The 13,651-nt window shown below is 46.4% G+C and overlaps 1 protein-coding gene across 1 annotated transcript; it reads left to right on the top strand.

The window, feature by feature from the left end:
• The first annotated feature begins 4,847 nt into the window (after window positions 1-4,847).
• LOC121355267 (keratin, type II cytoskeletal 4-like) lies at window positions 4,848-10,261 on the top strand. The gene is made up of 9 exons (XM_041470540.1): window positions 4,848-5,303; window positions 6,301-6,515; window positions 6,841-6,901; window positions 7,563-7,658; window positions 8,205-8,369; window positions 8,449-8,574; window positions 8,816-9,036; window positions 9,293-9,321; window positions 9,786-10,261. The coding sequence occupies exons 1-9, from the start codon at window positions 4,848-4,850 to the stop codon at window positions 10,259-10,261; spliced, it is 1,845 nt and encodes a 614-aa protein (XP_041326474.1).
• The last annotated feature ends 3,390 nt before the right edge of the window (window positions 10,262-13,651 follow it).

Here is a 13,651-nt window from a genome sequence, read left to right as displayed (position 1 = left end):
GAATGGTTTGGGATGGGAGGAACCTCAAAGCCCATCCAGTTCCACACCCTGCCATGGGGAGGGACAACTTCCAATGGACCAGGTGGCATCAAACCCCTTCCAGCCTGGCCTTGGAGACTTCCAGGGCTGGGGCAATGTGGATCCAATGATGTAGTTCCAGACGTTGGTTGGTGCAAATTTAAGGTCTTTTAAGGCAATTTGCACCATATTTGACTCCTACCTGAATTCAAAGGGTGTTCTAAAATTCAGAATGAAGTCATGTCAGCCTTTGTGTTTTTATGTCGTGTCTGTCGCAGACATGAGATGACAAAACACATTATTTATAGCTCTTCAAAACCTGCTGGAAGAGGTTATTGGTGGGGGGGGGGAAGCCTCATAATATGCTTGGTTGGTTTTTCAACATCTTTTTTGTGGTCCTATGATTATGATTCAGGCTTTCAAAAAGATCAAATGGCGATCTTTTTGTTTCATTGTACAGTTGAGCAGATTAAAAAAGAAGCCAGAATTGAGTAACATAAATCAACATAAAATCAATAATAAAAAAAAGTATTAAAGTGTTTTGTGATTAGACTGATGAAAGACCACAACAAAGAAGTTAACCTGAGGTTGGGCAGATACATTTTACCAAAGGCAAAATCAAGAATAAAGGTTTTTTCTTGCCGAAATTATTGGGCTTCAGAACTGGAAGAGCTTCTTCTCCCCCCACAGTCTCATGTGATAAGAAGTTATTTCCCAATCAAATATGAGAAGCAGAAAATACATAAGGCTCAATTGTTAATGAAGGAAACCACAAGAAAGATTTGACAAGAAAAGAGCAATCAAACAGGTATAAATATTCATTAGGAGGGCTCTGATCGCCAAAGGTTTCCCATTGGAAACAGATCATCCTCTCACTTTTTATGCAAGAGGAGAATAAATCAGTGCAATGACATGGAATTAGGGTTATTTCTTTGCCTCCAAACTCCTCTATCACAATTTCAAGATATGATAAGCTAATTTGGCAAGTGTTGAACTTAAACCTGGCCTCTCTGAACATCAAACATTCTGCAGCACCTCCCAGAGATGCACCAATCCAGTCCAATCCAATCCAATCCAATCCAATCCAATCCAATCCTTTATTTGGGCGCTGGGCTTTTGGCATAGGAAGAGCTTTTCTCCTGGCTGAATACACTTTCCACAGGCAGTTACTTCCTTGGGATGGCTCAGGGAATCTCTTCAACTGGAAAACTGCTTCAGCTGGAAGGGATCAGCAATCTTGTGGGTTTACAGGGACATTTCTGTAACCTTTTAACAACTGAGGTACTTTTCTCACCTTTTCTAACACTTTTGCTGTGCCAGGCATTGGGATACCATCCTGACCCAGGATTCCCATACATCCCACATTCATTTCCACTGCGGGAGGAAGAAAACAACAGGAGGAAGACCACAATAGGAGGAAGATCAAACCAAGCCTTTTCTTTGTTGGGAGCCTCAGCTGTGATGCCTCCAGTTGCAGGATCAGGCGATGTGGCACTGAGAGCCGAGTGGATCCAGGAGTGTGGGATGTTGGGGCTCTCATTAGGACTTCAAAGGTGCTGAGGAAATGTAGTGCCCAAAGGGTGGGACTCATTTCACCGCCCTCAACCTCCCCAAGCAGGCGCCGGGGCCGGTGTCTGGTTGTCTAGACGGCCTCTGGTCTCCAGGAAGAACAGAGGGAAGGAGCTGCAGAGGTGGATTCCTCCCACCTGCCTCCACTGCCTATTTTGGGAGGTGATGAATCACTGTCTGGAGATGCCAGATCTCTTTCCATGAGCCAGAGAGGGAGTCTCAAAGAGGAAATTAGAATCCATGGCCAGGTTGATGGCTGAAGGAAGGAGGAAAGTGCACCCAGGCCCAGTGTTTGATGAATTTTATGAGGAATATCCCTTGAAAATCCCAGCTTTGACTTCTCACATGGATTGTTAATGAGAGACAAAAACATATGACCGAATTGCAAAAACATATGACCGAACAGACTGAATTGCCTTGGATAACTTTGGCTTTAGGATACAAGAGGCTGCACTAATCAAATCAATCCTCCAACATGTCATTAATAACTTGCAAAAGAATCTACCCAGTCCAAGAAACAGTAAAAGTCCATGTTCCAACCCAGTCTTACACGGATCAAATGGTTGTGTCACAGGCAGACTCCTGCCATTGTCTAACCTGACTGTGAGGAGCTCTCAATGGCTAAGGATAATAACAGAGCCCTTTGAGACTATCGCATAAAACACCTTCTGAGAGCTCATCTGGATTCATCTCCAGAGGCAACAAACAAATTAGTGAACGCCACTGTTCCTCTAATGAATTCCCTTTTTGGCAGTGCATTCAGGGAGTGAAATGCTGACAAAGGAAAGCGGTTGCAAGTTGTCAAAATGACTCATCCAATCCCTCATAAAAATATTTTCCTTTTTGATTTCCTCACTTCTTCCCCTCTTTTTTTTTTTTTTTTTTTTTTTTTTTTTGAGTCAAAAAGCTGCAGGTTTTTCTTCGGAGTGCTGTCCCCTTTCCCACATCCATATTCACAAAAACAAATTGGCTATTCTTGAGGTCTTATGCACCACTTATTATTCCTTGGAAAGACCTAAAAGACATTAAATTAAGCTGCCTTCCCACTGGGATCCAGAAGAAGCAACAGGAATTTGGCCAACACACATTTTACCCAATGCTGAGCAACTTTACCCAAAATCTCTTCCCTCTCAGGAGCCCAGTGGCTCTCACGAGTTTGGGAACTGGGGCTGCTGCAGCACAGCTGTTTCACAGATGTTTAATTGCAGCCTATACTGCATTCCAAGTGTCTCCCACACATCCAACTGGGATAATGGGGTGCAGAGTGGGAATGGGGCACATCTTCATTCTGGTGATGAGGCTGGTTTCCTCCACAGGTTCCAAACAACTGCTCTTCTTTGGAGTCAAATCTGCATTTTGCTTCTGATAAATCTGTTTAGAACTTCAAGGACCGTGGAAGTTCCAAACTGCAGCTTTTGAAGCATCTCATATTTGTTTAATCTGATATTTCCAACTGTGCTGGCAGCCCAGTTTACACTGTAAGCCTGAACTACTACAAACAAAGGTGTAATCTGAATGTTGTAAATATCTGGAATTATCCCTTTTGGATACAGCAAAAGTAGCAGTTTACCCAACTAATTTATACCACCAGACCCTCAAACTCACAGAAGTTGCAATTACAGGTTCAATTAATGGCTTTGGGGATCCTGGAGCTACAGTCATATCCCGTGGTTTCCATGTGCATCTTCTTTTCAACCACTTGATATTAGAAAGTTGCATGTTTAGAGGAGGTTTGGCATAATTTTTGTCATCCTGACTCTTGGAAAATGTTTTTGGAGGAGGTTAATGAGGATGAGGGAACATAGAATCTGTGTGTCTCCAGCTGCTATCCCATTGTATAATATGGAGATTCCTCCAAGCATTGCTCCCTTGGAAAGGAAGGACCGAGGGTGTTCAGTAGTTTGAACTATAATGTCCTTTTTTTCTCACAAACACTTCTGTGAAGAGCTGAAAGAGCCCTTTTGTTTTGACTTTCCAACTGCCAGTTTGGAGAAGGCCTGGAGAGGTTTCCTGCCTCACCTGCTTGGGCTGGTGATTAGGAGAGAGAGGGATTCATCTCCCCGGTGTGAGTCAGAGCCTTCCCTAGTGTCCAGCCTAATCCACTCATTAAGACTTCCTCTGTTGGTGCAGAAAGCCCAGCCCCTGCGGAGAGCAAATTGCCCCCATTCCCCTGGGCACAGCCCCAGGGACTCCTTGCCTTGGAGCTGTCTCCCCAAGTCTCAAGGACATGTCTGGCAAAGTCACCCAAATTCAGCTGTCACTTGGTGAATGGGGCGGATCTCACCAAGCTGGAACAGACTATTGTTCCTTTTTTGTTCCCCGTAGAGACTTCCAGGAGGTGAGTCTGAAATGGCTCTGACACCCAGCCTTGGGAGAAGCTCCAGAGTACTGAAAGCCAAAGTTAATTGTCACAAATAAGAACTTCCAGCATAATTTTAGAAAAAATGGTCACTGATGGCACAGAACATACATCTGTGAGCAAACAGAAATTGTCACAGATCCTGGATGAAACCTGATCTGCTTCACTGGTGTTTCAGGGAAGGTCATCATGAAATGCTGCACATTCCCAGGCTTCTGCACATTCCCAGGCTTCTGCACATTCCCAGAATTCCCAGAATTCTGTGATTCTGTGCATGTAACTGGGAGATACTTTGAGTTGTTGTATACAAATCCAGACCTTAAGCTCAGTGAATTTACTGGTGTTTCAGATACAGAAATGATCCATTATGACACAACTTCCACAGTGTTTGTTGTTCTACAGTTGACTTTCTTCTTTTATTTTTCCTTTGAGTTACCTTTTCCGCACCCAAAATTGTGAAATTACCCCCACAAAGTGCAAGTCCGCAAAACATCCCATCACACACAGCCCTATGAGACACAAAACCCCAAACGACACACTGCAAACAAATCACAAAGAGTTCTTCAAAAATGTTCCTAAACTATAATTAGCACTAAGTTAGGGGAGCACTTCAAACCGTAATGTATTCGAAGGCAACTTGCAAACAGAGCACTTTTAGATTCCTTTTTATTTCCTCAGTAGTTACTATTTGCTGGGCTGGTTTGCATTTTGAGGAGCATTTATTGCTGCCAGGCAAACCAAACCCTTAAGTACCTAAATTACCGTCCTGATCCTATCAAGGCCAGCTTCCCAAAATATATATAAGGGACAGCATCCCCGTGTCTCTCCAGTGGGATCCCTGTTCCTATCCTGCACCAGAGCAGCCCCATAACTTTGCTATTCCACCTTCAAATAAGCCACAATGAGCAGGCAGGCACCGACGGTGAGATCTGTGCTGGGACGAAGAGGCTTTAGCTCAGCCTCGGAGATCTGCGGTCGCAGCTACGCCGCGTCCGCCAGCCAGCCGGTGCGCTGCGGCGCCTACAGCAGCAGGAGCGTCTGCAACCTGGGCGGCAGCAGGAGGATCTCCTATGTCAACGGGAGCTGCGGCACCGGCTGCTTTGGGGAGATGGGGTTCGGAGGCATGGGCTATGGGAACGGCGGAGGAGGAAGGATTGGCCTGTGCGGCCCCCGGGGATACAGCATCGTGCGGGGGTACCCCGAGCGCAAGGCCGACGGCATCCAAGGGATCTGCATCGACGAGCGGCTGCTGAAGCCCCTCTGCGTCGGGGTGGACCCGCTGGAACACGAGATACGCTGCCAGGAGAAGGAGCAGATCAAGACCCTCAACACGCAGTTTGCCTGTTTCATCGACAAGGTGAGTCCAGACCTGCTCCAGAATTGCTCTCCCTTGAGGAAAATGAAACCTAACCAAACCCTTCCCAAACCCATCTTGTGCCACGAGTCCATCGACCTTCTCCAAAGCCCCAGTCCAGCTCTGCCATGAATCCCTGAGCTGGGTCCATGCAGGGGTCCAGCTTTCAACAGAGAATTTTAAGATAATTCTAACAATTTTTAATAACTAATAATCATTTTAAGATCATGTTGGTCCAGACTGAGATTTTCTAAATGGGGCTCATTTCAGCCCTGTCCCTGCTCTGGCATTCCATGGCCTTTGAATCATGGCCGTGGTTTCACTGGGCTTTCTTGCAGGTGTTTCCTCTTGGACAGTGTCAGTTCAAATTGGATTTCTTGCTGCAGTTTACGTGGAAGTTAAGCCCTGATAAGTTCATCTTTCTGTCCTGTGTTAAATAATTCCAATGACTCCCTCCTCTCTTTGACTTTAAATATAGTGTCAGTTCCAAAAACTTTCCTGAAGGCAAAGGTTGTTAATCTTGATCCAGACATGTGAAGGTTAGAGATGAAATCTGATGCATCACCCAAGAATCCCTTTGTAGAAAAGCAGAGACAAAGCAGTTGCACTATCTGGGGACTCAATTTTATCCTAAAATACATCAGAGGCACCATCTGGAGTTTTGTTCCTAATACTTGTTAAGAAAATGCAGATTTAGTCACCAGACTCCTGGATTTCTAAATTATGTAGACATGGGACTCTTTGATTTCTAAATAATGTAGACATGACATTTAGATTTCTAAATAATTTACATGTCTGAATTCTAGATTTTGAAATAATTCAGACTCATGGCATAAGACTTCTTAATAAGGGCAGATAACTTTCAGATCATGGTGCCATATCATCTCTCACTTCCTGAAAATCCCATTCCTGCACCCGTGGTTAAGAGCAGAGACTTAAACAGGTGTTGAGTCCCTGCCTTCACCTCTTTACTTGAAGAATTGCTATCTTTTGCCTTCAGGTCCGGTTCCTGGAACAGCAGAACAAAGTGCTGGAGACCAAGTGGGGCCTCCTGCAGCAATACGTGCTGCCAAAAAAAGGGAAAAACCTGGAACTGTACTTCGAGAATTACATCTGTGACCTGCGGAAGCGCCTGGACTGTTTGCTGTGTGAAAAGCAGAAATTGGGCAGTGAAGAATGTGCCACAAGCCAGCTGGTGGAGGAGTTCAAGTGCAAGTAAGGACCTTCTGGGCTCCTCTAGCTGGTGGTGTTTTGATTTTCTGGTTCATCTTGGGCAACTTCTCCAAGACCTGTGGCATGTCCCCTGTGGGAATGCCACATTCTTCTGTCTCACTGGCAAGCTCTTTGCATTGGTAATGTTGTTGCTCATGAAGAAGCTTCTGATCTTGGGATGATTTAATGCTGGTCTCCAGACACTGATCTGGCAGTGCCCAGTGGCAGTCCCACCAAGAGAGAGTTGTCATTTTCACCTGGTGGTTATTGTCATTTATACCTGAAGTTATTATAGTTTATACCTCATTTTTTCCTCCTTTTCCAACAGGTATGAAGAAGAAATCAACAGACGCACAACTGTTGAAAATGAATTTGTGGCACTCAAAAAGGTGAGAAGCTCAAACAGCATGAATTGTTTATATATATATATATATATATATATACACATATATATATACCTGTAATAGGTTTTTTTGGAGCAAACTTTGGCTGAAATAGTTAATTATTAACAAAAACCCACAAAAGTGTTATGACGAGTTGGAGGGAAACTTAGAAAGAGGCACAGGGTTGGGAAAAGAGGCAAGTAGAAAGTAAAAATAATGTCTCCTCAAAGTTTACATCATCAGCACTACAGCACCAGTTTTGTTGCCTCAAAAACATTCCTGAAGTGTGGGAGGGGGACAGAGAAGGACAGGTCACACCAGAACACCAGGTTATTTCTGTCTGTCTCTCCACATCCTTTATTCTTGGACATCAGAAAAGCAGGAATCATTTGAAGAATATTAAAAAATTGTGTTTAAATACTCATTAGTCAGTTGTGGGTTTGTAGCTGCGTCCTAAGTGATAAATCAACTAATTCCTGTAAGTCATGTTGGAATGGTTTAGTTTTCCTTCAGGAGGCACCAGGATATCCTGACTCACCCTCTCACACCATTTTTCTCTTGAAATCTTGTTGAGACACATTTCTGTCTTGTTGGTGTTGCCTCTGTGTGTTTCTCCAACATTTACAGCCAGGTTTGGGCTGGAATGTGTGTGTCTCTCCTCTTGCAGGATGCAGACTGCATCTTCTTGAACAAGGAAGAGCTGGAGGTGAAGGTGGATCTGTTAAGGAGGCAGCTGGAGCTGCTGAAATGTGTGTTTGAGGAGGTGAGTTCCTCTGCTACATCCTGGGACTTCAGTGGTCCTGTCCTCTGGGATGTGGCTCATACAAAGCTCTGAATAACTAAAAGTGTGGAAGTACAAGGTTGATATAAAATTAACATGATTATGCTGGAGATAGGGTGGTTCCCCCTTCCTTCATGCAGCTCCAGGTAGGAGTTGGTGTGTCCTAACTCTACCCTGGAGAAAAGATGAGTCCGTCTTGTTCCTCCGGATTGCAGCTGCCTGATTAGAGCTGAAGCAAGTCCCAGCTCCGTCCTGTCATTAAATCACTCAGGCAGCAGGAGATGAGAGGATACCAAGGGTTAAGTCACTCCAATTCCTTGCCCTTGATGTGGACAGAATTGCTGCAGGTCAGCACGTAGGTCAGCAGTCACAGGTGGCAATTCATCTCGCCGCAGGATTTTCTGCTGAGCCATCCCGAGGGACATTTCTTGACTTGTTCTATCCCTCAGCCACTCCGTGTCCCAGCCCTTCCCTCCCTGCAGAGCCTGAGAGGTGAGAAGAGCTGACAAAGCCCTTCCCACCCCACAGGAAAGGGCCCAGGTCGATCGCCAGCTCTGCGACACCTCGGTCATCGTCAAGATGGACAACAACCGAGACCTGGACATGGAAAGCATCATCAAGAACGTCGAGTGCTGGTACCAGGAGATTGCCCAGAAGAGCAAAGAAGAAGTTGATGCTTTCTACCAGAACAGGGTGAGTAAGAGGCCAGCTGGGTCTGCGCCTGGCAATGTCACAGGCCAAAAGTGACGATTGTCCTATTTCTTGATTCCAGTTTCAGGAGCTGCAGGATAAGAGAGGGAAATACTGCCACGACCTGCAGAGCAACAAGTGTGAGATTTCAGAGCTGACCCGGATGATCCAGAAGCTGCAGTGTGAACTGGAGAGCGTCAAGAAGCAGGTAGGAGATGTTTCCAGAGAAGTAGGACAGCTCAGACACAGGGCAAGGTGATGCACTGATCTTTAGAAGACTTGACATCTGCTCTAGGCCCAGCTGGAAAGTGAAAAATGGGTGGAGAGGGATGGGATGCTGGTGGGTTTTCCCTGTTTGCAATAGGAAGAGCAGATTTATCCAAACCCAGTGTCCAAGAACTAGGGTAAGAAGTTTTACAGACACCTACACTGCTGTCCTCCCCTGACAGGTCTCCTGCCTGCAAACCTCCATTTGTGACGTTGAGCAGCGTGGGGATTGTGCCCTCAAAGATGCTCGGGAAAAGCACGTTGAGCTGCAGAATGCTCTGCAGAAGGCCAAGGACGAGCTGGCCTGCATGCTGCGGGACTATCAGGAGCTGCTCAATGTCAAGCTGGCCCTGGACATCGAGATTGCCACCTACAAGACTCTGCTGGAGGGTGAAGAGAGCAGGTTGGTGACACATTTCCCTCCTGTGTATCTGAGGCCATGGCAGTTCCTGCTCCCAAGTGAATTCTATCTCCAAGGTCTCCCCAAGTTTACAGAAACTGGACCTGGAGAGGTGCCTGGAGGCCATGAAGGCCACATGGGTGCCAGCAAAAACAGTTCCTGTCCTAGGGATAGTGAGGAGTGTTGCAACAAGGGACTAAGTGGTCTGGATTGTGGCTGGAAGTTGTGAGTAACGTGTGTTTCTCTTTTCTCCCCACAGGATATGTGTGGGGAACCCTGTGAGCGTGTGTAAGTAACTGCACCTTTTTCAGCCATGAAGATTTCTTGTTTTACTTTTGGGAGCAGCATTATCTGTCTGCCCCAGGTCCCTCTGCCTCCCTTTTCCAGTTCTGGAAAGTTTAGCCCCAGAAATCTCAAACACCTTTGAATTAAAAAAAGGCCAGCTTTTGGAGTGAGGGGAGAAGGTCAAACTCAAGACCCTTTTCTACCCTTGGAGGCAACAGGAAGATGTCCTGGGGACCACGGGATATGCACTGAACCTGGGAGGCACCAGCAACATGGGAAGGGGAAGGATCCATGAGGGGATGTGTTGGGACACAGGGGAGGAGTAGGAAGGAGCAGGGGCTCAGACAAATTGGACAAATCTGGAGGAAATCAGGTTTGGTTGGTTCTGTCGCTCAAGAAACAACGTGCCTTGTGGAAGTCGTCCAGTTTTCCTCCCTAACTGCTGACCTCCATGGGCTCTGTTGCAGCTGTGGTCAGCAGTGGCTACAACATCCCTGATGACTGCGGGATGATGGCCAACGGGGCCGTGTGTGGCTACGGCTCCCTGGGCAGGCGGGCCGGACGACACAGCTCCCAGACCGGCGGATTCAGCTCCCGGAGTGCTGGCATCCACCCCAAGAGAGTCCTCAGCTCCGTGGCCAAGCAGTGCATCCCAGAGGTGTTTTGCCAGGCTGGAGGGGTCAGCTGCAAAGCCGGGGGCTTCAGCTCCCGCAGCGGGGGGTACCCAGCCCGCACCGTGGTCAGCGCTGGGAGCGCAGGCATGAATGCCAGGATGGGGCCCTGCCAGGCTGGACAAGTGCTCAGCTTTGGGAACCAGGGCTGTGTCATCCGGCAGCTGGCAGGGCCCCCCGTTGTTGTGTCCAGCAGCCCTGAGGTCGTGGGGTGCAACAATGGCGTGGTGGGGAATTTTGGGGTTGTCAGAGACCCCTGTGTGGTCCCATAGGACAGCGGCGCTCAGATGCGCCAGCCCCATGCCAACACGTTGCAGGGTGACTCCTCTGCCCGTTAGTAGCAACATCTGTCACCAAACCCATTCCCACATTTATTAGCCCCAGATTTATCCCCCTGAGCTGTGTGTTCAGAATCCCTAAGCCTAAAGACCCCTCTAGAAATTTCTCCTGCAGGTGCTCAGCACAGTGTGATTTCTGAATCCTTACTTTAGGTTATCACAGCTTTAAGGGTTTGTTTGTTGCGCTGCTTCCCCTTCTGTCTTTTCCCATAACAAGCAGATTAATTAACAATATTCCCCCCTCCACGAGCCCTCTTTTTTCTTCCAGCTCCTCCCAAAGCATTTCAGAAAAGAAAGTGAGGATTTAATTGCTTAACTTTCCCAGGAGATGCTGCAAAGGGCAGACTCCCTCTATTTTTATCCTGTCTTTTTTTTTGGTCCAAGAAAACCCTGCACTGCAAATTTATGCTTAAATATGAAACAAGGCAATTTTCAAAGCACCTGCTGGTTACTTCACAGCCATCAGCTTTTTATTTGTGTGTGGAATTTGCTCATGGATGAACACATAGTACTTTTGTTTGCTTCTGCATGTTGGGGTGGCTGGCTCAAGGCGTGCTGATTTTTAGAAGAGATCACCCCTTTTCCTCTTCCATCCTCCCAAAATGCCAAGGGAAGTTACTGGTGCATAAATTGTCCATGTTGACATGTGGACAAATGGAGCTGTTCCCACTGACTGCTCAAACTTCCAGCTTCTCACTGTGTCCTCAATAAACTGCTTTGAAAGGATATCTTTTGTCTCTCAATTTTTCCACAGATAGTATTAAAAAAAACCTACAAAATAGGTGAAAAAATAATCTGGGAAGAATAAGAATCAAAGAGACCTTTGGATTCTCTGTGTGCAGTTTGGGGCATGGTGGGGCTCAGGTGTCACTGGGGGTTATTGTGGTTTATTTATCTCCTCATATCACACGAGATATTTTATAGACCAATTAACAATTGATGTCAAAGATTTCTAGAAACCTCCAAAATAATCCTGAGCACCACATGGTAGTATTTTCCAGCCTGTTGCAACCTCCAAACAATGTATTTGTTTGAGCCTTTCAAGTCAGAGCAGTTGAATGAAGATGAATTCAGCACTGCCCTTCTGGGCTCATAAGTCTGGTGATCAGGGCTGTGGGACCAGAGACGTGTTTCAGACACAAAAACTTGGCTTTAGTGGCTTTTTTGGTAATGACAAAGTGTTAATTGAACTGTGTGACCTAAAAGGCACTGAGATCTCTTGGCCATAGTGAGGTGGGATTGACTTTGACCTGGTTTTGGAGTCTCCCATGTTGGGCTCAGAAGGGTTGCTGGGGATTTATTTAGTGGAAGAAACGACATTTCCACAGGGTGATTCATCTGGCCAAATGCAGGTGCATAATTTAGCATGAAATGCATGGAGCTTGAGGCTGTCTGCACCAGTGGGATCCGTCCTGGCTCTGCAGGCAGCCCCGGGCAGGGGGATTAACCCAAACATGGGTGTCCCATGCCAGGCGCCTGCAAGTTCCCAGGAATCCTGCCTGCCTCTCCCCGCCGGACTTGCAGACGTTATTATCACAGGGAATTTCTTCCTGTCTCCAGCCCAGGAAGAATTACAGGCCACACAGCCCCAGTAATCTCTCAGCTCTCACAGGGCAGCATTCTAATTGCAACCTGAAAAAAGGGGACAATTAAAGGGCGAGGTGGGGAGGAAGATCAGCACCTTTGGCGAACGGCGGGGATGTAATTTCTGTGCTGAGACTGGAAAAGGCTTCATCCAGCTCTGGCCAGCTGCGTGTCAGACCCTGGTAGGGGGAGGTGGATGCTTGTTCTCCACCTGCGCCCACTCTCCAATGAGGAATCCCAGTTCAGCAGTTTCAATTTTAATCGGCTCCAAGTAGACAGGATGGAGCCCACTCAGTGGGAAATTCTGCATCTGAGCTTACTTCATCCACCACTTGCAAATGGAATTTGGAAACAGGAGTCCCTCACATCAGGCAGCTTCCATTAATTGTGTGAACATCATGGATTTGTGGTGTGGTGTCCAGATGTCACTCAGCCTTGGGCAAGTGTTCAGGAAAAACTGCAGCTCCAAATTTGGGCCTTGTGTCTGTGAGGAGACCTGGCCATCTCTTCATAATCCATACCTGGCATGATTCGTCTTGGCTTTGTGCCGAGGTCACTTTCTGCTGGGTTTTGCTAAAAAGATGGCTTCTTGAGGAAAAGGAGGGGGAGGAAGCCCTGCTTTGGAGCCGGGGTTTGGTCCTCATTTGGTTAATCTGACCCATTGCTCTTCCCCTACCTTCTCTGCCTTTATGGCCTGGAAAAACAGGAACTGGCTTTGCAAGGCATTCCCAGCTCAGAGGGGCGGGGGCCTGGCAAGCCCTAGGATTTCCAGAGCTTTCTCCCACTGACCATTAAAGTCAGACACCGAGGCAGCCCCAGGTGAGAGAGGACTCGAGCCTGGGCTGTCCCTGTGGGGCCTTGGGCTGAGCTCAGACAGAAGCCTGAAATATTCGGAGCATTACCAAGGGTGACTCTTCCCATTCCTGACTGAGGAAGCAGGAGGTGACTGCTTAATTTCAGAGGAATAATTAACTTTTACTAGCCTGAATAATAGAGAGAAGAAAGGGAGGTGATCCTGCCTCACCCAAAACAAGGGCAGCTCCTTTCCTCCTCCTCCTCCTGGAGCCAACACCCAAATATTCTGAGCTATATTAGCAAACCAAAGAGGGAAATGAAGGCTGCATTTATTTTTCTCTCTCTGGCTACAGCTCTTAAAGATTTTATATCAGGCGCAAAGGGAAAAGGTTCATCTCAAATAGTTTTTAAACCATTCATTAAAGCTGTAAAACAAGCTCAAAATTCTCTCCTGGCAAGGCATTGCTACCTGTCTTCCCAATATTTATTTTGTGTTTTAATCTTGGGGATTGTTTTGACTTTATTATTTTTATTTCCTTTTTAGTTCTAAGGAGTGTTTTGACTATTTTCCCCTTCCTTTTCAATAGCAACAAGTTCAAACACTCTTTATAACTTGGGGAACTGGAATTTCTCTCAATTAAAAATAATCAAAGAAAACATGTTGATACTGGACCAATGTCTCCACGAAGTTCTCCTAGCAATAATAATAATAAAAAAAAATTAGAAATAACATTCCAGGAATTTTATTCTATTAAATGTCTTGGGTTTGGTTGACTAATTTAATAAAATTAATGTCATCCCAACCAAACCCAGGACACCAAAACAAAGCCTACCATGGTTGAGGAAATGAAGAAAAGAATGGGCAGAAGCAAATCCATCCAGGCTGAGTGCACGGTCCAGGTCTGTTCCATCATTCAGGGGACACATGGACCAGTAGAGGGTTCC

Source organism: Pyrgilauda ruficollis, unplaced genomic scaffold (genome assembly GCF_017590135.1).
Source record: "Pyrgilauda ruficollis isolate IOZ18807 unplaced genomic scaffold, ASM1759013v1 scaffold248, whole genome shotgun sequence".
Classification (NCBI taxonomy): domain Eukaryota; kingdom Metazoa; phylum Chordata; class Aves; order Passeriformes; family Passeridae; genus Pyrgilauda; species Pyrgilauda ruficollis.
The sequence above is the reverse complement of the archived record's forward strand: the minus strand, read 5'-3'. Positions and strand labels throughout refer to the sequence as shown.